Source organism: Streptopelia decaocto (assembly GCF_964273445.1).
Source record: "Streptopelia decaocto genome assembly, chromosome: 4".
In the NCBI taxonomy this organism is placed as follows: Eukaryota; Metazoa; Chordata; class Aves; order Columbiformes; family Columbidae; genus Streptopelia; species Streptopelia decaocto.
This window is the reverse complement of record NC_138658.1, coordinates 4,797,846-4,824,615: the sequence shown is the minus strand read 5'-3', so window position 1 is coordinate 4,824,615 and position 26,770 is coordinate 4,797,846. Positions and strand designations below refer to the sequence as shown.

The window sequence follows — 26,770 nt, the reverse complement described above, 5'->3', positions numbered from 1 at the left end:
AAACTGAGCCCCAAGGAGCTTCTGTGTGTATTTCTGGTAAAACACGTTCATGTTCCAGCTAAGGCCTGTTCTTGCTGAGCCTCCGTTCAATGCCTCGGTCTGACTCTGCCTCCTAGAGCAGCCAAACACACTTTCTATTGATGGCTTCAGTTCCTGACACCATGTGCTGAACTTGCTTCTAATATTTTGTAGCACAGCCTGTTCTTGTGAAAAAGGGAAGGCTGCTTTTGTGGTTACACTTGGAGCTCCATTTCCAAGCCGTTTTCATAGAAGAGTGATGCTGTTGGAGAATATAGTCTCTCTCTTCCCTTTATCTTGCCTCTCTCTCACACAAACTCATCAAAGCTTTTTAATTAAATGAGATGCCACTTTGTTAAACCACTTCTTTAAGGGAGAAAGGAGGACAAAGCTTTAACAGGAATATCGAACACATTAGGTAGTTTTATAATGACATTTTATTCAGAAAACAGTCTGTATAAAAAAAATATTTACAAATATTTTGAAGTTGAAATAAAATGCTATTCTTATGTTCAAATCTGTGTTTTTCTTTTCTTCCAGTAAGTTTTACCCTTTCTCCTCTTCAGCCTTCTCACAGTAAAGGCATCTCTTGGACACTGCCCTGCCACATCTTTATGTGGTGCTTTTCTGTTACTCGTTTAATATAAAGCAAGCAGCGCTTAATTCTAGAACGTAGTTCTGGACAAAACCTCATTTTGAGTTCTCTGCGTGGCAAAAAAGTACAAAATTCAGCCCATTTTCAAGGGGGACTGTAAGGGGCCCAACTTGTAAAGCTGTGAACAATGCTGGTGGCTGCCACAGGCTTCTGCAGAGCCGTCACCCACCCTGGAGTCCTGTGGCAGCTCTGGCACACGTGTGCTGGGAAGCAGGCGCCTGTTCCTATTTGTAAGCAACTGTGCTCGTGTGGTGCCGCTCACCGTTACCTATAGATGCTGTTTGAAACAACTGTTCATTTGTAGCCATCACTGCGGTATAATTCTGAACTGTAAAAAACATACGTGACCAGAACCGTTACTCATCCATCAGCTTGAAAAGGGCCTTGAAATACTCTCTGGATTGTAACACAGATACTGTTTACAAAGATGTAATTACTGCTGTCATTTTTCTTTGGGTTTGGAGCCTAAACAGGTAGTACAAAAGGAATATTTAATGTTTCCAGAAAGGACTGGTTTTAAACAACAGGGTCAAGGTTACAGACTACTCTGCTAATGGTTAGTTGTGATGGAGCCTGCAATAAGTTATCAAGAGTGCTCTGAATAACCACAAAAGTTTTAAACAGTGACTACTTCTGTGACGAGTTAACAGCTGTTTGAATCAAGAGTGCACTGCAGACATGGACCACGCATATCAAACCAACGCTGATTTTGCAACCGCCTCCATGTGTGACTCGACAGCCCCAGAGCGCTCAGCTGTACGAATCCTTTGTGTGCAGAGCTGCAAGCAAGTGTCCGTGTGCAGTATCCACACACGCGTGTGCCCACCGTGAGTACTGGGGACATTGGAAACCATCCTCTTGTAAGCGATGCCCTCCCCTTGGCAAAGAGGAGCAGAGGCGCTGCGGGCACGCTAGGAACTGACATCGGAGTTACGCTGCTCCACTTGCTTCCGGATTTGTGCCTAGAACAGAAAGACAACCCGTTACTGTTTGTCTGCAGGCATGTGGATGTGGGCAAGCACGACCAACCCAAATACCAGTATTTTTAAGGAAGCAATGTTTTCAAGCCTTTACATTGTCTTCTCATTGTTTCCTCCGTGACCTGACACATGCGGTCTGTGCTGATGTTCCACCTTGTTTACCATCTACGCAATGACATCCTTAAAGACGGAAGCCAATTCTTCTTCATGATGAATATATGCTAAAAGTGCATCCTAAAAATGCTCAAGTGCGTTTGCCGGTTTATACATTAAGCAAATCTACATGTTCCAGAACAATTTTTCCCTTCTTGCAGACAAGGAGAACTGTAGCACTTGGGAGCTGCAGTGTTGGGGGGTTGATGATGGCCACATCAAGGGTGCACATCACTCACCAGTTTCCATCGCAATATTTTAATCCACTCATCAGCTTCTATTCCAGTTTTCGCGCACAGGTAGTATGTCCTTAGCGGGAACACTAAACTGTAAGTAAACCATTAAAAATATTCATTATATTGCTAGAAGAAAACAGTAGCTCTTCCTAAAGCTCAACGCAGCTGGCCTGCACCAACAGTTTTTTGGACAGGGCAGGGAGGCTGCGCTGCTGTTCAGTCGCCAGGTTTACAGGCAAGAATGGTTTACAGTCACTCACAGCTCAGGGATGTGCTTCCCCAGGCCCATATGGACAAAAGACCCACATTTGGGCACAGAAGTGGTTACTGTGTGACCCGTAGCCATGTCTGAACTGCGAACTGGACCGTACCTAAGTTCCACGGGTCTAGGGGATGATTATACGTGCTTACAGAATTAGGAAAAGAAATGCCCACTACATATAGACCTACACCTTCCCTGCCAAGGAAACACTCGTTTGCCAGCAGTAATTTGGCAAAGCCATGCAGAAATGACAGAGGCTGGCTGACAGAAGGACACTTGTGATTTAGAGGAACATCAGGGTTGCAGGGCAGCTTTCAGAATTGTCCCGTCATTACACTGCAAACTTCCCTGGCTATTCTGACCTTTCCAGTGAGGTGGAAAAAGCTCAGCAACTCACCAGAAACAATTGACTCTTTCCTGGGAATAGTCGAATTGCACGGCTGAGCATTCAGTTAAGTCAAGTGCTCGAATCGGTTCTGTGGCCTTGGAAATAAAACAGTTTTAACACGGGAACAAATGAAAATAGAAGATAAGGCTGGTTCAGTTCAATGCTTCTAGAGGCACACTAGGTTTTTCCAGGCATAGATAGGCACAATAGCTGTTAATGACATAAATCCAAACTAGCAAATGTAATATCAGTCCTGACATGAGATGAATTGAGGTAAATATATACAAAAAAAAGGACAGTCAGTTCAGATCTGGACAAACAACAGAGGAGATCTCTACTGCAGGAAAGTTGGAGCTGGATGCAGACTGTTGAGGGTTTGGTCAATACATTCAAATGTACCTGACACAGCAGCAAATCTGGTATCGTGTTGAGGAAACAAGGGGATGGTTATAGGTCTTATGAGGCCTAGCCAGCTGTTGGACATTTAATTAATTCCCAAGTGCTTTAAAAGGATGAAGCTGGGTAGTGGCAAATGGGGCAGAAGTGGGAGTGGTGAGCCTGGCTGTATGAGTGGTGTGTGTTCATCTGACTCTTGGGACAGGTCCAAGAGTGCTCAGGTGCAGGGATATAAACTGTGTTTGACTACAACACCTCTCCCTTAAAATTTTGCTTTTCCCTGAAGTGTGAGGGTCCTCCTTTGATTTGTTCCTCTCAGCCTGGCACTCCTGAGCACCTCAGAGGAGGCAGCTGAAGCAGAACAGCTCGTTTTCTGCCCAAACACTCTCAGCTGTTCCCATGGTCCTCCATCAGGTGTTTGGAGGCACCTGGTGTTTTCTCCCCTCTCCTAATGTTTTCCTCTGGTGTAGTGTATACTTCACAGCCACCAAGCCAGAGGAAAGTCACTTGTGCTGGGGTGTGCTAACAAACACCATCTCATGGCCACCACGTTGCTCATCTGTTGGTATCTGCAACCCCACAGCAACAACCGGAGTGTCAGGAACCACCAGAAGAGGCGGCTGTGTTCCCAACAATGACACCTTCTTGCCTGGTAAGTCACAAATGCTGCCCAAATGTTTTGATAGCTGCCCTTTGAAACGTTATTCCAGAAACTTAATGCGAGTTGGCTTGAAATGAAATGAAAACTGATGGAAGATCCTGTAAATACTGTTTATATATTTGGTGAAAGAGGGCAGTTGTGTATGTTGTTGTATTAAAATGTGTTAGAGACTTGAAACAGGGTTTGGCAGAGGTAAACAGTTTGGCTGTGTTTATAAAGGAACCTGAACTGGAGGTATTGCAAGGGTGGAGAAACTCTAGAGGTATTTATTTGTTTAAGACAGAAATGGAACAGCAACTGCAAGGACACGCTGTTTTCCCCAGTGCAGCAGGTTAATCTATGACAGAGTGCCAGGATGGTTTTTAATTGAATGGTTTTCCATGTATGCTGTGTGAAATAAAAGGATGCAATCAAGTAATTCTGCAAATACTAGTAGTATATTTTGCAATGTTTTAGTAGTGCTGCTGTCTTGTTAGGTTGTGTGTCAAAGGTGCTGCTGAAAGCTGTGTTGTGCTGGTAGCTTAAAATCCATGGAACAAAGCAACCAAAACCACACTGTTAACAACAACTGTATCAAGTAGGTGAGACTGACAGAGTACAGTAAATGTTTTCCAACTGTAAAACTTCCTCTTGTTGAAGCCATCAGCAAAGCCCTGACTTCATTGGAAAGGTACAACCCCTCTGACAGAGTGGGAGCTTTAGCTTGGGAAGCTGTGACGTGGCTGCAAGAAGCCAGAGATACGAGGAGGCTGCAGCTGCCTCTGTAGAGGTTTTAAGAGTAGAATTGATGTTTGCTACTTACTGTCTGGTCTTTGAAATACTTAAGTTCATTCCTATGCAGTGTAAACCACCTCGTCTTCCAGTTCTGAAAGAGCAAGAACAGATGGTAATTGTCCTGTGAGAATTTAGTGTAATGTCTCTGAGGAAAGAAAAACCTCTAAAGCTGTTGACTTGTTCTGGTTTACAGTTGTGCTTTGTTGTTGCCCAAACACACACTGTTCCCCTCTGCAGGTGGAGCTGCTTCAGCTCTGCACTGTCTGTGTCTTCTGCGGGTGATGGAAAAGTGGAAGGAGTGAGAGTTTTCCTTACCTTGACTATTTTGCCTTGTTTTATCAAATATCCTTCTTTTGTGCCAAGCTGTGAAGTAACAAAGGATGCAGGTTAGAGACTGAGTTCTGCTTCTATTTCCCACGTCCCCCCTTTTGCCCACACCCCTAAGATGGAAGAGCAGCCTGTTCTGGGGGAACCTTCTTGTGGCCTTGTTGTCACTCGGCGTGGATGGGTCCGCCACTGAAGTCAATCTCTCAGACCATGCCTCCCCAGCAAGCTGCTGGCCTGAATATTGAGAAATTGGGTTTTGAACTGTTTCTCTGCCCTATGAGTGGCCTTATGACTTCTCAGATACTCGCTGAAGCTCTGTGTAAAGACTTAATTGTGAGGCTGCTGACCTCTGAAAACCAAATTCTTCCCAAGTTAATTGCTACTTGCTCTTGATAAACTATTGCCTTTTTATTGGTTGTATGTGGGAGCAGAGCTCCTTTGGAAATTGAAGTGGAACTTGGCCATGAAGAGAGACATAGAGGATGTTCTTTTATCAACTTCATTAACCCGTATTAATGTAACTCTTCCTCTTTTTCTCTAAAAATAGAGTATGTCATTAAAACTTTCTGTTCTGAGCAACGCTGTTCTGGACAAACCACCTGCCTCGCTTAGATATGAATTACTGGGGATTTAAAGTCTCTGATTACTGTCTGCGTGAGTCACAGATGTCAGAACAGGTGGCCCAAATGGATATGAAGATGTTCTCTTGTTTCTCGCACCAGCACGGTGTAGCGTTTAACATGAAACAGCTTTTCACTGGGCTCAGAACCACTAGGGCTGAAAGGCTGGAGGGTCTTCTCTGTCATTTTGCTCTGTTGTGGGTGTAAGTCTGTGTCAGAATACAGCAATGCCATCTCCAGCTTTGAGGTGAGTCTGAAGTAATAAAGTCCAAATGTGAAAATGCCCAAAAAACCCTTTTGAGTAATGTATCTATTGGGATATAGGTACTGTCATTAACTTGGTTGTACCATGCTTCAGTTGGAGTTTCTTATGCCAAATGCATCTCAGCCTGTCTTGCACATCTTTTAATATATATGTGTATATATATTTATTTTTATTTTTTTTCAGAAGATCACTTTTAAACTGACTTAGAAATTCAGATGCACTTTCCTTCTTTCCTTGCAGTTAAGAAGGATGCTGTATTTTGCTATCTGGGCACAACAATTTCACCAAACCAAAAAGACTACAAAAAAACCCCTAATAAATAATGAGTTTGTCTGTCAAGACTACTATCCGTTTCCTGCCAACTAATCCTCATGTTCACTGAGTGAGACAAAATGTGGCAAATTCCGCAGCTTTGATTTTGCTATTTAGTGTAACCCTCACCTGTGGGGGGCAAGGGAGAGATTTCCCACTGGCTGTAAAGGATGCTTGGCAAAACAAGGGCTTGGTGTGCAACACTCTGTGTGTTTATGAACACATAAAGGGATGAATTACTGCTGTTATTCCAACTTACTGAGGGAGCGTTTGGAACAAGATCGCTTTCTGTCCTTCCCGTCTGCATCGCCGTGTGGACTCGGACAGACTCGTAAATGGAAGGTTCTTCCACTTTGCGCGGGTAGGGATGCTTCAATACGATTAAGGTTCCTGGAGAGAAAAGGAGCAGGGTTGAGTCATCTGGCAAGACAGTCTTAGAAAATAACTGGTAGTAGTTGCCTGTTTCTAAAGGATTAGCTTTAGCACCTTTTTAATTCTAGGGAAAGGTATTAAACTCCTCAGGATCTCTGTGACACTCCCTGTAAGGGGTTTTCCTTGGAAAGGGGCAGGACTTGGGCCACATCCATCCCAGAAAACAATCAGATGCTCTAAATTACTCTGCCATCCTGATAAAACTAGACGAATATTTCTAACATATATCATATTAATAGGTTACACTCTGTGAAGGGTATTTTCTACAAAAATCCACCACACAAACCGCAGAGTTGGATTCATTTGCCCAGTCTCACTTTCTTGGCTCTGTTGTGTTGCTCAGCATCCTCAATGGCTGGGACACTTGTACCTTGCCTAATTCCCTTACCCCTGTACAGCGGGGGTCAATTTGTTCTTACATCTCTGAAAACAAGACTGAAAACCCTCTTCACTACTTCTAAGCAGTGCCTAATTAAACCCCTTCTGCAATGCATGGCAAGTGGTGAAAAATCAAGACAACAACAGATCAGGACCATCAGACAACCCTTAAAGGCAAGTGTCGTGTCCTGCTTGAACCTGCTTTCCAGTTGGGACTAAGTGGGTAACGCAGAACAAATTCAACCACGGGTTTCCCAGTTAGAGCTGAAATGCAGACCAACAACCCACTGTTTGCTGTGTAAATCACTTAATCTGTCAGAGCTTCGGATGCAGGCTTCCCAACAGCAAGCACACATTGCCACCACCTCTAACTGTTTTACTGTAGCTCTTTCCAGTTAATAACACTTTGATTATAGCTTTTCCTTTTTCTCCAAAAAAAGGTCGTGTTTATTGCACGTTCTCTGCGTGATTCTCAATAGTGAATCTATTATGCTATTCACAATAGTGAAGAACCTTCTTAAAACAGTAATTGCTACAGCATCTAATGTCACTCTTTAAAAATAAAGTCACGCCACACCAGACACGGCTCCATTTGCATTTTATGCTGATACTGTCAGCTCTTCAAAGAGAAGGGATGATAGAATTGGTAAGAACTTGGATTTGAAACCTGCAGCTGACTGAGTAATTTAAAAGTGAAATAACGTTTAAAGTATAGTTTGTAATGGCAAGGGGGACAAAGGGAAGTGGAAAAATCGTGTTTGAAGTACCCAACTGAAATCTGTTTGCAGGCACCGGGGGTGTATGCAAAGGTGATCTATTCAACTGGCAGCCATCGAAAAGCCAAAATCAGTTTAATTCTCTCTGGCCTTGCAGAAAAAAAATGCGTCATCCTTTAAAATGAAACTGAGAACACTCCCGTCACCAGTCTACACAAACTACTCTCAAGCTGTTGCAAAGAATCAGAGTAGCATCATCTGTACACCACGCACGAAGAGCCCTGTTGCAGAACTAGGACTAGTTCAACATTTTGTACACTCTTTGTTTCCTAGCAAGTTCTCCATGTTTTTTCTCCACAAAAGATACTTGTACAGAATCACTTGATTACTGTAAAAAAAAACTAGTAAAAGCTGCACTGTAGCAATATTATTCTTGCACGTTTGTGTGTGATATCTATTTTTAAGGAAGAATGACAATCAGTCCCATTGCTGGAAATGTTAGCTTCAAGTGACTTTGGCTTTTTTGGTCTGGGTAATGACTTAATGTTTTTATACATTTTCAAAATATTTTAGGTAAAAACGAACAAAGCAAACATGTAAAAATGACACGTTGGCTGTGTCACTTTGGAAAAAGATAGAAATATAGAAATATGATAGTATATTGCTTCAACCTTGTTACTGACTAGATTCAGCTTGGCTGTTCAATAAGCTGTTATATCTCGCAGAACATAGTAGCCACAATTTCCTTTGAATTATCTGTGTTTCAGAAGGAAGCGTGCGTATTACTCTGCAGAAAAATAGATGCAAGGCCATGTAGCCCTTTGGAGTGTCAAATGAAGCTGTAGTGAGACACGGTTTGTTGGGCTTGAAGCACAAACCTGCAGCTGTCCCAGTAAGAAGGAACCGCTGTGCCCCATAGACCCGTTTGCTGTGTGTTCAAGTGCTGATGCAAGTCTGGTGTGTCTCTTCAGACACAAAACTGGCTCCAGTGAGACAGAACTTAAATGGAAAATAGTGGAAACCATTATATATTCTGTCTTGTGGGTCTCTGTGTCTTCCTCTCTACTGCTATCCACGGTAAGGGAGGGCAGGAGGTTTCTTGATGTGATGTTCAAATGGCTTTTCTTGTTCTGTACCACATCCAACTTAAAGAGGATTCACAGAGCCAGCAGAATCTGATTAGGGAGCTTTAAAGGCGACAAGTGAGCCCATCATTCAGCAGTGCTGATCCTGTCCGCAGAGGTCACATAACACCAATGCCTTGAGTACTAATGTCTGCAACACATGCAGTGAAGGAATGGGGAAATACGAGTTTTATATGTCAACCATAATCTTCACAGCGTTAGGCCTGGGGGTGCATGTCTGATTTCACAGGAAAAATAGCTTACTGTGCAAAAGGCGCATGTAAGCAACTCTGTGTTTGAAACGCTCCTAAAAGCAACTTAAAAAGAGAATGATTTGAAAGATACAAGTGCCATATTGAGTGTGCTGCTGCGTTTTTCTTGAGGGGGAAAAAAATTGTGAAGCAAACCTTGAATTTAATGCTTGCGTTACAAGAGCACTGGTGCGTATTTAGTGTGTGGCATATTAGTTATTGCATGTACCAGCTATTATTTAACTGGTCGCTTGCATATATAATTACTACTAGTCTATGAGTTATTTGCGTATACTCTCTACACAGGATACTGAAGTTTTTGGCGCTAACTTGTGCTGATGCATCTTCAACTCTTAACATTTGAAGCTAAACCTGAAACTGGTCTTGTCATGGTTATATACTTCTGCTTCTCTGGGGATTCCGGTCTGGTGGTGTTCAACACATTTGTACAAACCAAGTTTAATCTTTTGGTAGCACGTTGACTGCTAAAGAAGCCTGTGCTTTCCTTTTTCCTAAAAACAAGACAAATCCCTGTGATGGCAGATGGTACCAGTAGGTTGATCTACTGTAGACAGAAAGGGAGAGGTAATACAGGGCACATCCCCTACCACTGTAGATTTCTGCCTTGGATGAAGAATAGTGGAGCTAAATGATTTCAAGTCTCTTTTCCATTTATCTCATTGGGGGGATTTCAGCTTCATAGTTGAACGTGTATTTCCTCACTGAACGCCCTGCTTTGGTTTTGCCCTTGTTGAGAAAGTTGCACTCCTCCCAGTACATGTGTATTTTGAAATGCTTCCTTCTCTCACCCTGAGAAATCAAAAGGAGCTCATGCCCCAATTAGCAAAAACCCAGTAAGCTTACATGTAGTTCGTCTTCAGAACACTCAAAAGAGTTTTTGAAGAGGAACATCTTAGATAATTGAGTTTAATACAAATGTGAATTTCTGAGGATGAACACTTCAGTGGTAAATCTACCTGATAACACATGGGAAGATCCTTAGACCTGCGTGAAGCACGACTACAAATATGTTCATACAAACATATGGCTCTCCTTACCTGTTTCGCTGCCAATTAAAGGCTGATTTGCAAAATGCATGACTAATTCCTTCAAGCTAGAAAATTCATTAAATCCAAATTTGAATGAGGTTCCTACGTGTTCAACGTGGAAGTGTTTCACAGAATCTTTTCCCCTAAAACACACACAAAAAAAGGAAAATTTGTCAAGGCATTTGGCATGTACAGTCCTCAAATAGCAGCTTCCACTACAGCAAATCTGGCCCAGGTCACAGGCTGAAAATCTCTGTCCTAGCAGAAATACTGCTGCCCCTCACTAATACTCAACACATCTGAGACTTGGGTTTATTAAGAAAAATCTAATTGTTGCTTTACAGATACGAGATGATGAAAGCCTAGAAAGGTCAATTTAACTTAACTCTTGCGGCTATCAGTAAAAAGACTTACAAATGAGGTTTGCAGCCCTGTGTCTAAGCAGGATGATATCCCTTTGCTTACTAGCCCTTAGTCTTGATAGTGTAGCTGTATTACTCTGTATGTGTCTTTTCTTCTCATTAAAAATGTCTTCTGTTTCTCTTTCAAAAACAGGCTGCCTCCTTTTTGCACGCAAATGGAGATTTAATAACCTAAGTTTAGATACGTAAGGCTTTAGGATTTGTCTGCTCGTCTCTGTACTCAGGCGAATGGTTCCTCTATGGTGGGCACTGTCCAATATGAACCAGGGTCCTTTTTGGTTCTTTTTCTGTCAGGGAAGTAGCAGCACCTGTTTGTGAGAGCTGATGGTATTTAGAGAAGTGTGCAAGGACTCGCTTCCCGGAATTATTTAGATTTCAGAAGTCGGTGAAGTGCAAGTATCTCTCCTGTGAAAACGTTACTTCTGTTAATGTTACTAGCACCCAAAACAGTCCAGAGAAAACCTTGTCTCAGGGAAAGTGTACATAGCAAATATACTGAAAATATAGCGAAGAAAGGTGTTTATAGTGTCTCTTTCATTCCAGGGGAGGTTTAGATTGGATATTAGGAAAAAATTCTTCATGGAAAGGGTTGACAGACGTTGGAACAGGCTGCCCAGGGCAGTGGTGGAGTCACCATCCCTGGAGGGGTTTAAAAGGCGTTTAGACGAGGTTCTTAGGGACATGGGTTAGTGCTGGAGTTTGGTTGGGTTATGGTTGGACTCAGTGATCCCGAGGGTCTCTTCCAAATGAAATAATTCTATGATTATCGTCACTTCCACAGGAGATTATCATTTCAAACACGTATTTCAACAGTACTCAAGTATACATCATGTAGTACTCCTGATATTGTATAATAGAACATGCCTCCATCAACCTCCCGCATGTGTAAGCCAGGTGCAAAATAGCTGATGTGACTTTGCCGCAGGGTTTTAATCTCTTCATTTAATTTCACGGGAAACACCATGTTGCAATGAGAGCAACTTCTACTCCATTTCCCAGTTCCTTTTTAAAGTTGGCTAATGCAGCTGGGGAGGGGATTTCAGGCAATGTGTCATCTCCCTGCAGCTGTCAATAAAACCCTCAAGGGATGTCTCTGAGCATTGTTGCCTTTAAAAAAAACCCTATAGTAATGACTGAAGTTCCTTGTGAGGCAGAAAGTAAAGCTGTAGAATTTTAGGAAAGAAAATGACTGCTAAAATTGCTAAAATTAGGGTTTACACAAAAAAGTATCAGAACAAAACTGAGTGACTTATTCCAAAATGAAGTTTCAATATTAGTCAAAAAAATGGAAAGGAAAACTTAAGAGAACAGTAGCAAATTATTAAAACATTTTAAAATCTAATTCAGTATTTCAAGGGAGCAGCTTCACCAGAAATTTGTGTAAGAGAATAAAAGATCAAACACCAGTTTGGGACGTTCAGTTCACATGGTAATGCAGAAAGTGACTCTTGTTCCTACATGGGGAGCCAAACTAAAGACTGGAATTGGCCTGTAGGTCTTTGCCAGGTCTTTTAAGGCTATAATTTGTTAAAGCACCAAATTTATTCTCATTAACTAACACTTTAGCTTTTGTTTCCTATTAAGAGAACAGCTCTTCACATTTTGTTTTATTACAATAGGTTGTTTCCTGAGTGCCCTTGGCAACTGCCTTCAAGACAGATTTTTTTTTTTTAATTGTTAGAGGTAGATTAAATAATATTCAGTTACATTTTACAGTCAAAAAATATTAACCAGAAAAACAATTATTCATTTTAAATATATATTTTTTTAACAGAATGTTATTACTTATAAATGCGACTACTCTCTTTCCCAAGACTTGCATTCAATTCAGTGATTGCTACTCTGAATACTTATTTTGTAGCATCACCTACAGATCTACCAGGCACCCCCCAAGCTCCTTGTATGAATGGCTACCTATAGCAGTAATAATTTCAGCAGTGTATGTATGGGCACACTTGCTCCTGGGTCTTCTTATCAGAGATGAGTGAAGTGAGTCATATTTGCCTTTTATAACAGGGTACATGCAAATTGCATTTTCCTCAGTTTCCAAGTGACTACACTTCCAAATTATAACAGCTCTCCGTACCGACCATGCAGAAAGTCACAATTTCAAGGGCGTATGCTGTGCTACCATCTATTAAGGTATTGAATAACTACCACCATTATATTGATCAAAGTGACTTTAGCTGAAGAAGTTACGGGGATTCAGCTGAGCTGTGGTCACTAATTGTTCAGTTTGAAGCAGAAATGGCCTTAAAGGCACTAACTTTAACTTTCATTGAAGGGGCTTAATATCTCATACAGTTACCAAAGACTAAAAATGTATTTAGGGCTGGTTACCTCAATCCAGCTGACGTGCAGCAACTACCTTGTGTGTCTAATACAAGCACCTTTCGTATGGTCTCTCTAAAATATTGTGGCTTCTTGGGAGATTCCTTGAATGTGATTGAGTTGTGAGTGCCCAGGTCTATAGGCTACCTGTGCTCCAAAATGTCTGCATCCTGATCAGATGTAAATTGCTGTAATTCTGATGATTTCAAGGGCCTGATATCTTGGGAGATGTTGTTTGAACTAGTTGTGTGTTACTGGCTAAAACAGAGTCTTAGCTCAAAACTGAGGAGTAAAATAATCCAGGAAAACATCGTATTGTCCCTCGGATGATGGTTCCTCTACAGTGATCCAGAAACTGGTGAAGTTTTTGCCTATTAAGTGGTATATTTACTACAACACTCATCATAAAACTTCTCTATTCCCATCAGCTGTTTCTTAAACTCTTGTAACTGACGTAGAGGTTTTTACCATGCAGACTGAACATCTACAGGAGACCCATTGAATTATGGTTTTTGCCAATAAGATTAACTCATAGTTTGCAAAAATGAGAGCAATTTCCAAACCAAATCAATTTTATTTCTCTTCTAACAAAAAAACATTCAGCTGTGTTATATCATTAGGAACATGTTTTAAAACAGTTCGAGCCATAGTAAGAAATCTGCACGTCATCTCAATGCGTGAGACAAACTGAGAGTAAGTGAAGAGTTTAAAACCGTTAGATAAACTGACTCGTGTGCACACCATACCGTACAGAGAGGGAGTACAAGTCTTCTCTTTCATTGCTCTTCCTCAAGAGGTAGCTTCCATCCTGCCCATTGGAAAGCAGCAGCGCTTCTGCTGCGTGGCGAGTGAGGTTACCGTGATACCACCTGGGAAGACACAAGGTGTTAGAGCATCATTAGCAAAGCATCATTTTGAGTTACCATCCTTCTCACATTGCACAGAACTCTACCCCATTCAGCATGCTCCTCTTGACAAGCTCAGAAAACTTATTTATTGGTTTTAACTATGAAGTTGTGTGCAAGCAGCTGACATTTTGCTTTATCTAAAAAAAAACCCTTGCAAAAGCAACAATTTACCCAGGTCTCTGCTGATAAGGTGAAAGCAATTTGGGGGGGTATACAGGATCTTTTGCCTATTTTCAGAATCTTTACTTCCTGACATATCTACACGCTTTGCTACGTTTCCTCTTTTGGGGCAAACTCCTCCCAAACTCTGTTTCCCGAGCTCAGTTCACATGCGCTGTTAAGATCTGCACTCAAACACGTTCTTTTTTTGCCTAAGCTTAAAAATTTCATGTGCAGAATAATCTTTTTGCAAGTAGCAATAGAGTAAGTTTAACTGACGGAATTTGAAGTGAAAATTTAGGAAATCTTGCCATTGTTCCCGCTTGGCTATAGGTGGTCTGAACTATGCAGGGGAACGTCTAAACACCTGCTTCATTATACTTCAGTTAAAACTAGTTTCATTTATTTATTTTAATATGGTAAATCCTGCCAGAGATGCTGCGTGCAGATATTAAGGATAATTATATACATGCACCAGAAGCTCTGGTGCAGAAGGGGATGTTGCTTGACCAAAAGCAATAGTGTGATCACAGCTCTTTCTGCCCCTTGTATCATGACAATCTTCAAACTGCGAGGAGGTGCAATTGTACCCTCTTTCTCCTTATCTGTTCATTGCAAGTCGCCACTAAACTTGGCATCTCCCACAAAGTTTTAACTCTGAGCTGCCTATTTGAAAGGCCAGCTGGCTGATAAATTGCTATATAAGAGACTCCATGCTGTTAACCCTGTGGAAGACAAGCCCCACGTGAAACTCAATACGGGCAGCATGTTGCTGCTTTGGCTCCAGAACGTGCTCCAGGGACCATCTACACAGTAGAATAAAATAATGAATGTTTAAAGATCAACGTGTCATCCTCTGAAACACCTGTCAGCCAAAATCCGCTTTGGGATTAACTGCCCAAGTAAGTAACAGGCAAAGGTCAGATGAGTCCTGATGCGATGAGGATCATATCAGCACATACCTTATTTCCAAAAAGCCTTTTATTGAGATTTTAAAATAGAAGTCAATTAAGCTTAAAAAATGTTCTGTTTAAACTCTCGCTTTACACATAAAATTCCAGTGACTAATAAAATTTTACTGCTATACAAAAAAAACACACTCCCACTTAATTGGGAGAATAACGTTTCAAAGTGCAGTTTTAAATCTTTGACCAGGCTGTACCATTCATTCTTCTTGCCTAAATATGTTGTCTCGGACAAAAATGCCTCAAATTTTACCGTGTTCCTCTTGCTCAGCTTAAAAAGTAGAAGTGGATGTGAGACAATAACACAGATGTTAGTGCCCAAGTCACTGTGTTATATATATATATATATATATATATATATATATATATATATATTTTATTCTCCTGCTGACTGTCACAGATGGTTCAATCAGTAACAACTGTCAGGTTACTTGGATATTCCGCTGTGAAAATGGTCCCTCAAACTTTGTTCCAATTGCACGAACACAGGTAAAATTTAAGAATGTTTTGGAAAATATAGCGTTTGACTACCAGGAAGGTAAATCGATATGCAAACAGGCTGCTCTCCCAATCAAGCCTGCCCAATGGCACAAATAGCAGTAAACAGGACTAAAAAGAAACCGACTAGAACACTACTCCATACGCTTCAGTTGAATTTAAGTATTTGCCAGAGGGTTTATCTTTATTTATCTTGTTTAGAAAAAGATCTTTTAGGCAGTTCTTTTGAAATTTGCAGGCAAATCAAGGTGGGAGATATAGCTCATTCAGCAAGATGCTGTAAAGGGCCGGCGCCTTTAGCTTTGGTTATCTTCTGTGTGGAGGTGGAGGAAACTATTGGTAGAAAACATCATACTATATCTTCTTGCCTTCTTAAAACAAGCAATTTATAAAATCAAAAGGTGTTACAAACATGCATCTGTTTGAAGCCCCTAGCAAGTCCTTCAAAAAGCTGAATTATCTTAACTCTTTCATTTTGAACCACTGTGCATATCATAGAATCGACTGGGTTGGAAAAGACCTCAGAGATATCCAGTCCAACCCTTGGTCCAGCTCCAGTCCATTGACTAGATCATGGCACTAAGTGCCATGTCCAATCTCAGTTTAAAAACCTTCAGGGCCAGTGAGTCCAGCACCTCCCTGGGCAGCCATTCCAATGCCTGACCACTCTCTCTGCACAGAATTGCTTTCTAATCTCCAGCCTCAATTTCCCCTGGCAGAGTTGAAGCCCATGGCCCCTTGTCCTATTGCTGACTGCCTGGGAGAAGATATCCTGCATATCTTTCTGAAGGTACTTCCAAAAGTCAACTTCATTTGACCCAACTTAGAGAGTCTTGTATTCATTACAAAAAACAGACTGAAAACCACCAGTAGTGTAGAAATTGCCTGGGGCTCCTGATTCAAATTTCTCTGAAGAATCACAAGGAGAAAGAGGAAAGTCCTTCCCTGCTTCAAATCTGCTTCTCCTGGGTGCCCTTGGCCTTGCACACCTTCCTGTCTTGTACACATACGTACTTCTGGGAGGCTTTTCTTTTCTAATTATTTCATTTCTCTTATTAAAAAAACCCCGCACGCTCCCCTTTTTTGGTTCCTTATAGCTGATTTGCCTAGCAATCTCAGTTTCAGAGTTGATAATTGCTGCCATCCATTCTTGGTGCTTTGACTTTGTCCTGAATTACATTAGATCTCTCTGTCCCATACTTGTAAGCGTGTTTGTGTTGTGGAAGGACCACGCTATTTTTCCTGCTTTTTGGAGTGTTCATTTGTTCTTTTCTTTAACAATTCAAGATCCTTCAAAGAAAAACGTTAATGAAACTTCATTTCCACGTCGCCTGCAGATCAGACAGCCCTTAGGTATGGCAACTGTTCCTGCTAATGCTGTTGACAAAGAAACCATACAGATATTTTGCAAAACATTTCTGCTTATGTAAATAGGAGCTGGTGAATAAACGTGCAGTTGGCATCAGGTGGATTAACTTTTAAAAGTATCCGAATGCACAAGGAACACAAACACTCATCTATGGTTAACAAGAGGATGAATGTTGAGTGATATATAGTTTCAAAGTGTAAGAAAATTAAACTCATTGTGGTAGATTTTTTTTTTTAATATTAAAAAAAAAGATGCAAGACCTGCCAACATCTACCACCATAAGAAAACCACCCAGGGTAAATAACTGCTCTGAATAACACTGAGCCTCAAGGATGTATTCGCGTCTTAATTTGAAGGAGAAATACACTGCACTGTTTGATGGAGTGACCAACAAAGCACTGACTTATTTCATTTGGCTGGACACAATGATTTTCATGTGCTTTATTCCAAAACTGACCCTACAAAATAGCCTCCCTAGTTCTCTATTCTCAACATGCTCGATCTTGGATCAGATCTGTCAAGGTTTCTGGTGGGTGTTTTGTTTGTTTGTTTTATTTCATTTTGACTTTGTTCCTAATATCAAACCCTGGAAGTGTAACCTATCATCTGGAAGTCACAAAGGGCTCTTTTTCATTAGGAAAAATGAAGTTTTAGCAACATTTTTAATGGCACACAACCCGACAGAGGTCGAGGGAACCAACAAAAGGGTGAGAATGCCAAGATAGGGGGCATGCAACCGAAATTGGTGTTTATCAGACGTCCTATCAATGTGTCACGCTGAAACGCTTAAGCATACACCTATGCAAAGTACTTTGGTGGAATACAAGGGTGTCATTTCACAGGAAAAATAATTTAAAAATAGAACTATGAGGAAGTAACATCGGTGTATCCAGTCTCAAATTTCATGTCTTCTAACTGTTGGCTTTCACTAGTTCAGCTTCTGCTTTTCGCTTCCATTTTCTCACTCCCTTCTTTCAGCTGCCTTTGTTCTGATTTCCACCCATTTCTTTTGCCCGCTTTCTAGCTGTTGTAACTTTGCCCTTGTTGCCGTGAGAAATATAGATGAAAGAAAAACATTCTTAGGATATTTTGCCCTGTCCCAGTCACATCAGTTCCTCAGTTCTCCAGTTTTATCATCACCTGGTCTAGGCCTGTGGTCTAATTTCTCTTCTCTTGCTAAAACTAAGCATAATGTGTATCGTCCAGTCTTACCAAATACCATCTGTCAGTGTATTGTCAAACCTGGAGCTGGAGGAAGGTAAAAACTGTGCTGCAAGGGATGACAAAAACCACTTCAACTGCGAAAGGAAAGAGGTTACAAAAACTTGTTTCCTCTTGCCCCATCGCTCTCACCTCCAAAAGACAAACAGCGTCACCGATGTTGGGACAGAAGCCGTGTTACCAGACCAGCCCGTAACCACTCGTATGACGGGATAGTCCACATTCTCGTCTCTTGTGCAAATAGAGTGAATTGCAGTCTGGAATTTCCCAGACTCAGGTTATGTGTGACCAGCCACTGCAGTGAGCAGGGTGTCCTTAGAGCAGTAACAGCAATAATGTGATTGGGAAAATAATTGGCCTCAGAAATAGCCAGAGAGACCCTCAAAGAAGATTCACAATGTCCTTTTCCTTTAGGCTAAGATGCTTGTATCTCCTTGAGAAACTTCAGTGCCCCCTTTTTTAAGTATTTTGGTAGATTTAGGGAAGAAGTTAATGAATGAGGTAACACGTTTTTAACAACGTGTTCTGATTTTGATCTAGCTTTTTGCTAGCCATTAGTTCCACCTCTAAACACATTGACAAGGAAGCTGAGAGAATGTGAATTTCCACTTTGAACTCTTGATTGACCACCCAAACTCTCCAAATAAATACAAGCCACTTCAGACTGAACAAAATAGTTTGGGTTTTTTGGTGGTTGTTTGGTTTGGTTTGGGGGGGGGGGTGAGTTGATTGGGGTTTGTTTGGTTTGGTTGTGTTTGTTTGGTTTGGTTGTGTTTGTTTGGTTTGGTTGTGTTTGGTTTGGTTTCTGTGTTTTGTTGGGGTTTTTTGTTGTTTGGTTGGGTTTTTTTAAGCAATGCCAAACCCATCACTCTTGATTTCCTTTGTTGTGATGTAAAAGATCAAAAAGTTCATCCTTACAAATACTGAGGCTCTGGAGAAAAACAATCCAATCTGAGAAACAGCTGTAGATATGTCTAGATCTTTCAGTGACTGTGTAATCTAAATTATAAGTGGGATGCTCAAATCTTATTTCTTGATTGTTTTTCCTGTGACACATGGGATATCTCTAGAGTGGGCTAAAATAAAGCTGTAGTTTGTATCCATTGACTTTTTCTTTTCCTCTTCTCCCTTCCTCCAGCTCTGATATGCTCAGTCTAATTATAGGAGTATTAATCTAGAACAGCCCAGCAAATACCAGGTCAGGTACCCAGCAGGGAGATTTTTATGCTCTATGTCCATCTACATTGCAGTCAACTTTCTGTTTTGATGACCAGTTTTCTGAGTAAACTACAAGGATATCCTGCTACCCACTCTCCTTTCTCTTAAAAGTAAAGCAGCACTTCCCATTTTACACTTCTTCAAACCTTTAGCTACTTTAATTTTTGAACAGTAAAGCAGAAGCTCTAAAATAACCTGTTTCGGATTCCTCCCCAAAGGAATGTGAATGTCAAAGCTGCTCATTTGAATGATACTTGTCTGTTGGTCTTTACTGTGGCAATGACATATATTCCTCACCAGAATTGGTCTCAGTTGTGCTAGATACTGTGTCAGGTCTAAGGGGAACTCAGCACTGTGACAGCACCAGGGACTAAGTTTAGGGTAAAAGCAACATTGTGGTGGCTAAGAATTGAATGTTATGGTCAGGAGAGTGACACACTGACTTCTCACAGCCAAGGAAGTATTTACATTAAGAGATCTTTTAGACTCTGCTACCAGGATGTTTGGTGTGTCAGGACTTCTATTTGAAAAAAAAAAAAAAAGTGGCTTTAGTATTAGCCAAAAATAATTGTTTGTTTAATAATCTGAAGGAGATCTGTGCTTGGCATTGCTTATTCTTCTTTAGTGCGTTTAACTCAACTGACGGAGATGCTTAGTATTTTGTGGCAGGGTGAAAAGTCTGGGTTTTCAATACAAGTGTAATTAAAATAAAGAAGTGACAGCTTTAAAAAATGCATGTTTGTAGCCTTCTCATCCGTACTGGTACCACACCAGGCAGCACGTCAAGCTGCAGTCCTACAAGATCATCTAGGAGGTTGAACTCATTGCCAACCAGGGAGGCTGTTCATAAGCACAGGTTACTGGCATAAATCAACTCAGACTCTATAGTCTAAATGAATAAAAGTCTGGCAATTAGGAATCATCCTTCCTACAGCAGCTGCAGCTCTTTTTTTTTTTTTTTCCCCCTTTTCTTTCTCCCCCCCGTAGATACTTTTTTAGGATGAGTGTTATCTTACAGATGTAAAATAAAAGTATACAATGGCCACTGGGTACCATTGCAAAATTACTTCCATTTCATATTTGTTATATGCTTCAGAAACAGGCACTTAAATAACAGGTTCTTCTAAATATGGGAAAATATCAGCAGTGTGGAGATATTAATTTCAAGTCTCTTTATTACGCTCCAATTTCTTCACTACGTGAATTAATCACACCCCTCCCTTCACCCCCCATGATTTGGTCCTTATCTGTAAGTACTCAGGAACCAATAAACATTTAATTTTCTATTTATTTTTTTTTTGAATGCAGAAATTACATCAGAGACATTTTGCTTTTCCAGTATCTTCACTGTCCTTTCTTATGCTTTGTCTTCCCTTTGCTTTGCTGCCACCGACCCTTCCCTCCCTGGCCTCCCAGTGCCACCTCTGCTGCTCCTCCAGCCCGTGTTTCTCCTCACCCATGGCAATGCTGCTGGTGAGAACACAACCCAAACCTTCCTCCTGTAAAACCCAAAGCTAACTGGCAGGCAACGCACAAGTCACACTGGATGGGGAACGAGTTCTGTTGAAACCTTCCGCCTTCCTTCTTTCGCTCCTCGGGTTTTGCTTTTGAGTGAGGGCCATACCCTTATCACAGCTGGGATGTGGGAGATCGCTGTGGGGAGATGGCCAAGGGGACAGTGCAGCTCTGAGGACAAGCTCTGGGTTTGGTGATGCCTTGAGAGGCAGGTAAACAACATGGCACAACCCGGGACACACAACTCAGGAGGTTTCAACATGGCAGAGCTTCTCTGGGGGAAGCTGTAGCCCTCTAACGGTCCACTACATTTGAAACACCTGCCTGAGCTTTAATTTCATAGAATCACAGAGCCATTTCAGTTGGAATAGAAACTTGGGATCATAGAGTCCAACCATAACTGAATTCTAGCCCTAAGCCATGTCCTTAAGAACCTTGTCTAAATGGCTTTTGAGCCCCTCCAGGGATGGTGACTCCACCACTGCCCTGTGCAACCGGTTCCAATGCCTGACAGCCCTTTTCGGGAAGAATTTATTTCTCCGACCCATCCGCAGCATCCTCTGTGCACAGGAGCCTGCCGGCCTCTCAAACAACCCCCAGGGGCGAGTCGCTGGGCTTCCCCGAGGGGCTGCACCCCCTCCTGGGCTCACAGAGCCCTTCAGTGGCCTCGTTAAAACAAACCCCAGTTTATCTTACACCTCGTTTCATTTCATAGAATCATCAAGAACTAGCATCTCCTGCCCCGTCGGGCAGCCCGGCTACTTCGCGTAGGGACCCCCCGGGGTTGGGACCCCCGACCACCGCTTACCCGAGCGCCTCCAGCTCCTCTCCCGGCGGCTCGGCGGGACGCGGCTCCCGGCGCTGGCTCATGGTCCCCCCCCGGTTCTCGTCCCGGCCCCCGCCCCGCCGAGGGACGCGGCTGCCGGCGGCCGCCCCCGCGGGCCGCTGAGGAAGTGAGGGAGCGGGCGGGGCCGTGGCAGCGGGACCGACCGCACCGCCCCGGGAGGGGCCGCCCCGCATCGCTGCCGGGGGGAGGAAGGGAACTGACCCGGGGATCCTCGGGGCCACTCAGTAGCGCTGGCCAGAGCCCATCCGGGGAAGCTGGAGGTGCCCGGTGTGTGCCATGTGTGTCTCCCGTACTGGAAATGCATTATTCCCTGAACAATTAGCAATAGAATCATTTGGGTTGGAAGAGACCCTCAGGGTCATCGAGTCCAACCATAACCAAACCGAACTCCAGCACTAACCATGTCCCTAAGAACCTCGTCTAAACGCCTTTTAAACCCCTCCAGGGATGGTGACTCCACCACTGCCCTGGGCAGCCTGTTCCAATGCCTGACAACCCTTTCCATGAAGAATTTTCTCTTAATATCCAATCTAAACCTCTCCTGGCGCAACTTGAGGCCATTTCCTCTTGTCCCATCACTTGCTACTTGGGAGCAGAGCCCAACCCCTCCATGCTCCAACCTCCTTTCAGGCAGTTCAGACAGCGATCAGGTCTCCCCTCAGCTCCTGTTCTCAGGCTGAACAGCCCCAGCTCCCTCATTCCGCTCCTCATCAGACATATGTCAAGAAGCAAGCGTTCAGCCAAGGCACAACATGTTTCCTAATATCCAATGTAAACCTCTCCTGGCACGAATATTTCCTATTACTTTAATCCGTGCGTCCCAGAAGTTCATATTCTGCAGCTTTTCATGTATATTCCTTTTTCTCTTGCAATGGATGCGCCTCAACCCTTCTGTGTCAGCCAGAGTACTCACTGAGGAAATCCGTGGAGGTTTCTGGATTAAGGTGAATCACAGAATCATTTTGGTTGGAAGAGATCCTCAAGATCATCGAGTCCAACCGTAACCTAACTCTAGCACTAAACCATGTGCCTGAGGACCTTGTCTATGTGAAATCTGTATTTATTCTGTGAGCGTCAGGTGTTAAATACTGCACATCCCCAATGCCGAGTGACCCGTGGGGTTTGCAGCGCAGGTCTCCCAGGTGTGGTACCATCGCTGGGGATGGCTTTGCCATGGAAGCCACTGGCCCTGCCTCACCATGGCATCTGGCATCTCGACTGACCAGTTTCTGTGGTCATCCCTCATCCCTCTCCATGCAGACTTTAAACACCATCTTCCAAAAATAGCAATAGGAACATAATGTAAAAGATTGCCAAAAAGATGCTATCAAACAGGGAATTAAGTTGTGTCAGAGGAATGAGCTCTGTGGATGAGAAATTTCCGAGCATTGACAGGTGCCTGTCCATCCAAATGCTTAAACGATCTGCAGCATGCTAGAGGTTATTTGTATTCCCCAGTATTTCATGGGCAGTAATTATTATAGGTCTGGCAAATTCTTTACTAAACTTCTTTTATAAAAAGATAAAACTCCAATGTAGAAAACAAATAAGTGGCGGAACTGTGTTTTTCAGTGACACTGAAGTTTTCACCAGGTATCCGGTATTGGAAATAAGTTGTTTCCAGAATAATTGATTTTTAAAGAGGCCAGAACAGCTATTATTTTCTCATAAGCAATCATATGAACAGCAGGCTCAATGTGGAGCCAAGAGTAATTTGGAAGAGTCTCATGAAAAGCCTGAAAATCAATTTTGAAGAGCTTTTCTAACCTCCCAAATGGGAAAAGCTGCACAGAGTTTCCATATGTCACATCAGACTGTCCTACTGGTTTAGCTTCTAATTGTGCTCTCCCTGACCACCAGGTGCTCTGACCTGTACTTGACTGTTCATCTCAAAAAAACTACTTGTTTTTGGTTAGGAAAAACAAAATCTTCTTTCTGAGTTTGTCTCTTCCTCTGCTGCTTGCTGGAAGTGCGTGGTCTCATATTGTCTTTGGTAAACTGATCCCCAAATCCACAATCTTTGGTTAAATAGGTGCTTTTGACATCTCCACGGTTTGCTTGTATTTGCTGGATAGATTTATGTATTATTGTTCTCCTCTTCTGAAAGCTGCTTTGTTTGTTCTCAGCAGCGCTGAACCTATTCCTAGGTTTGTCTGCTTTACTGAAAGACACAGAAAAGCTGTTATCAACATTCCTGGGAAAAAGCAGAGAAAGAAAAATCAAGCAAATTCCAAACGATGAATAGCCACAACTAAATTTTAGTGAATCTTAATGACATCACAAATTGCCTTAAATGCTCAGCATTGCAGGCTCAAAGGGGGTTTCCAGCCCCTGGGTACCGCACCGTGTTTTGTGCACCAGTGTGTTGCAATGGGAGGGTTCCCAGTTCCTCTTACTCTGCACCTGAGAGCACGACGTTTCCTCTTTGTTCGCAGAAAAAAAGAAACAAAAGCAGAAATTGTGCTCTCGTGCAGCACAGCTCAGCCTTCCTTTTGACCAATTCTGCTTGATTTTGTGTGGGGTTTTTTGTTGTTTTTTACATGCATTAGCTACAGGACAAAAAGGCTGCAGATTTCCAGCTCACGTTTCCCCAAACCCCACATACTTTAGTGCCAGGGTTTTGGTTCGTTTTGAAGAGAAGCTGCTAAATTAATGTATGCTGTGATTAAGTTACAAAAGACATGCCCATCATTAACCAGTTAACATGATAAACGCTTTCTGACCAGCAGCAAAACAAGGGGATATTTTTCAAGTTTTAGATACTTCTGCATGACAAGAGAGAGACAGAAGATTAAGTCATATATTGTTTAGAAGCAGAGTGCTTAGTTTGTATTTAACTAATAATTAATAGATGTATTGTAAGAAAATGAACAATTATAACTAACGTCTTAGTATAGATGTATGTCAAAATTTTCAAAAATTGTAATGTAATAATTATATGAATATAAGCAACGCAAGAGCATCCAGTCTTTGGAGCACTTACAGATGTTTCCCGGCACTGTCAATAGAAGAACACCACTTAGCAGTATAATTGCCTCTGCTGCTAAGTTTCTTTTTCCATTTCACTTTTCCAAGAGCGAGCATCCCCGTCTCAGGACCGTGTTCCACGTCTGGGTTGAGCACTGTGCGGAGCAGACCTGTAGATAGCAGCAGCGCTCTTGTGCTTGCCGCTCGGCCCCAGCGCTGCTGAGCACAGAGCAGCATGCAAAGAAACAGCAGAATAAGGCGCCTTTTTGAGGATCAGTGGATAGTTTGGGTTTCTGCTCGTGTCCTCACATCTGTCAGTCATTATGAACCAAAGTGTGATTTGACCAAAAGAAAAAGCCTTGAAGTCTTGCTTGAATAACTGCCCCATCTCATGAAACACAAAATCAAACACCAAACCCTTCTGTTTTAACTTCACAGATCATTAATAACAGAAGGGGAGGGCCAATAATGATCAATATATATGTAATTATCCCTTGTCTTGTGTGTCATGCGAGGCTATTACAGAATGCTGTAATTACCAGCAAGCTCAATGTGGAGCTAAGAGTAATTTGGAAGAGTCTCATAAAAAGCCTGAAAATCAATTTTGGAAGAGCTTTTCAAACTTCCCAAATGGGAAAAGCTGCACAGAGTTTCCATATGTCACATCAGACTGGTTTAGCTTCTAATTGTGCTCTCCCTGACTGCCAAACTCCCATAAATGCTTTACCTTGCAGCCACCAGGTCCCTCAGACTAGCAGGTATTTTCTTTTAGGACAGTGATTTGGAGATGATGCACTTGTCTTTGGGCAGAAATTGTGGGATCGCTAGGCAGGTTGTATTGCGTGTCCTGCAAGTGGTCATATTCCAGGATCACAATGGTTCTTACAGATTTTCAAGTTTCTACAGAGCAACTGCTTAAAACTATTTGAAAAATTCAGTTTTGTTCAGATAGGTGTAATTTGGTACTTGGGTTTCCAGATACACTAATGTAATAAGGGAGAATTTGGCTTAGATAGCTGTGTGGCTAATAAAGCTGGTAAAGAGGCACGACTGCCTCAAAAATGTGATTAAATAACTCCAGTTACTTGGCAGGAAATAATTTAAACTGTAATTTCTTTCTTTTTCCTGTTTCACCTCACCTTTTGATAGTCTGAATAGATTAGAGGTAGCTGTGAACCAACCAAACCAAACCCAAAGGGAGTGGTTTCATCCAAATGAAACAGGTCTACTCCCTGTTACACTCAGGTGTGATCCAAGGGAATGCCATGAAACCCACTAAAACAACCACAGAAATCCTTCCACTGTGTTCACACACCGTATACACACTAATATAATCTTCTGCAATTAAAGCCTTTTTCATCACTTCTGAATGTGTCACAGATTGGAGTGTTTATTGAAAACAATTTGTTGTTGTTGGCAAACACTTGACACTTTGGGTATCAGCACTATGCGGAAAAGTATAAGTTTTCTTTGCAGATTTTGAGGTGCCTGAGGCATGTTTATTTGGTGCACTCCAAATCTCTGTTGTCAACGCGCTTTCAAAGCACAACAGCTAACCCTGTGTTGTCTGCAATCTATTCAGACAGGAAACACACAACAGAGGTGAGAAAAGGGATGTGAAATTACCCAGGTTGTTATGGAAAAGCAGCTTGAAGATAAGCTGGGCAAAAGGAAGGGTTGTTCCTCCCTCATTTTCTCCTCTGGTTTGGGCTGGGCAGTGCCTCCGTACCTGGAGATCACCGTGGTTGTGTTGCTCCCATTCCCCAGATTTGGGTTAGGACCACATCTTCACTGGGGTACGGCAAGAGATGCAGCAGCTGTGTCCTCACAAACCTTTGTAGTGTTTCCTGCCAAACAGGATGGGCACAGCCATGCCACATGCAAATACAATTACGTGTGGGATCCTGGAGATATGTATTTAAGCAACAAGACTGGTGAAGGGACTTGAACACAAGAGCTATGGGGAGAGGCTGAGGGAGCTGGGCTTGTTTAGTCTGGACAAGAGGAGGCTCAGAGCTGAGCTCAGCACTCTCTAGAACTACCTGAAGGGCAGTTCTAGCCAGGTGGGGATTGGTCTCTTCTCCCAGGCAGTCAGCAATAGGACAAGGGGCCATGGGCTTCAACTCTGCCAGGGGAAATTGAGGCTGGAGATTAGAAAGCAATTCTGTGCAGAGAGAGTGGTCAGGATTGGAATGGCTGCCCAGGGAGGTGCTGGACTCACCGGCCCTGGAGGTTCTTAAACTGAGATTGGGCATGGCACTTAGTGCCATGATCTAGTCAATGGACTGGAGTTGGACCAAGGGTTGGACTGGATGATCTCTGAGGTCTTTTCCAACGCAGTCGATTCTGTGTA

The 26,770-nt window shown here is 42.4% G+C and overlaps 1 protein-coding gene across 1 annotated transcript; it reads right to left on the bottom strand.

Annotated features, from left to right (window-relative positions):
• Positions 1 to 437: 437 nt before the first annotated feature.
• Positions 438 to 21,542, bottom strand: DAPP1 (dual adaptor of phosphotyrosine and 3-phosphoinositides 1). Its single transcript, XM_082051321.1, has 9 exons — positions 21,412 to 21,542; positions 13,497 to 13,619; positions 10,007 to 10,140; positions 6,307 to 6,437; positions 4,839 to 4,886; positions 4,552 to 4,614; positions 2,702 to 2,787; positions 2,046 to 2,133; positions 438 to 1,635 (listed from the first exon to the last, which is right to left on the bottom strand). Exons 1-9 carry the CDS (start codon positions 21,471 to 21,473, stop codon positions 1,585 to 1,587), a joined length of 786 nt encoding a protein of 261 aa, XP_081907447.1. The 5' UTR covers positions 21,474 to 21,542; the 3' UTR covers positions 438 to 1,584.
• Between the last annotated feature and the right edge of the window lie 5,228 nt (positions 21,543 to 26,770).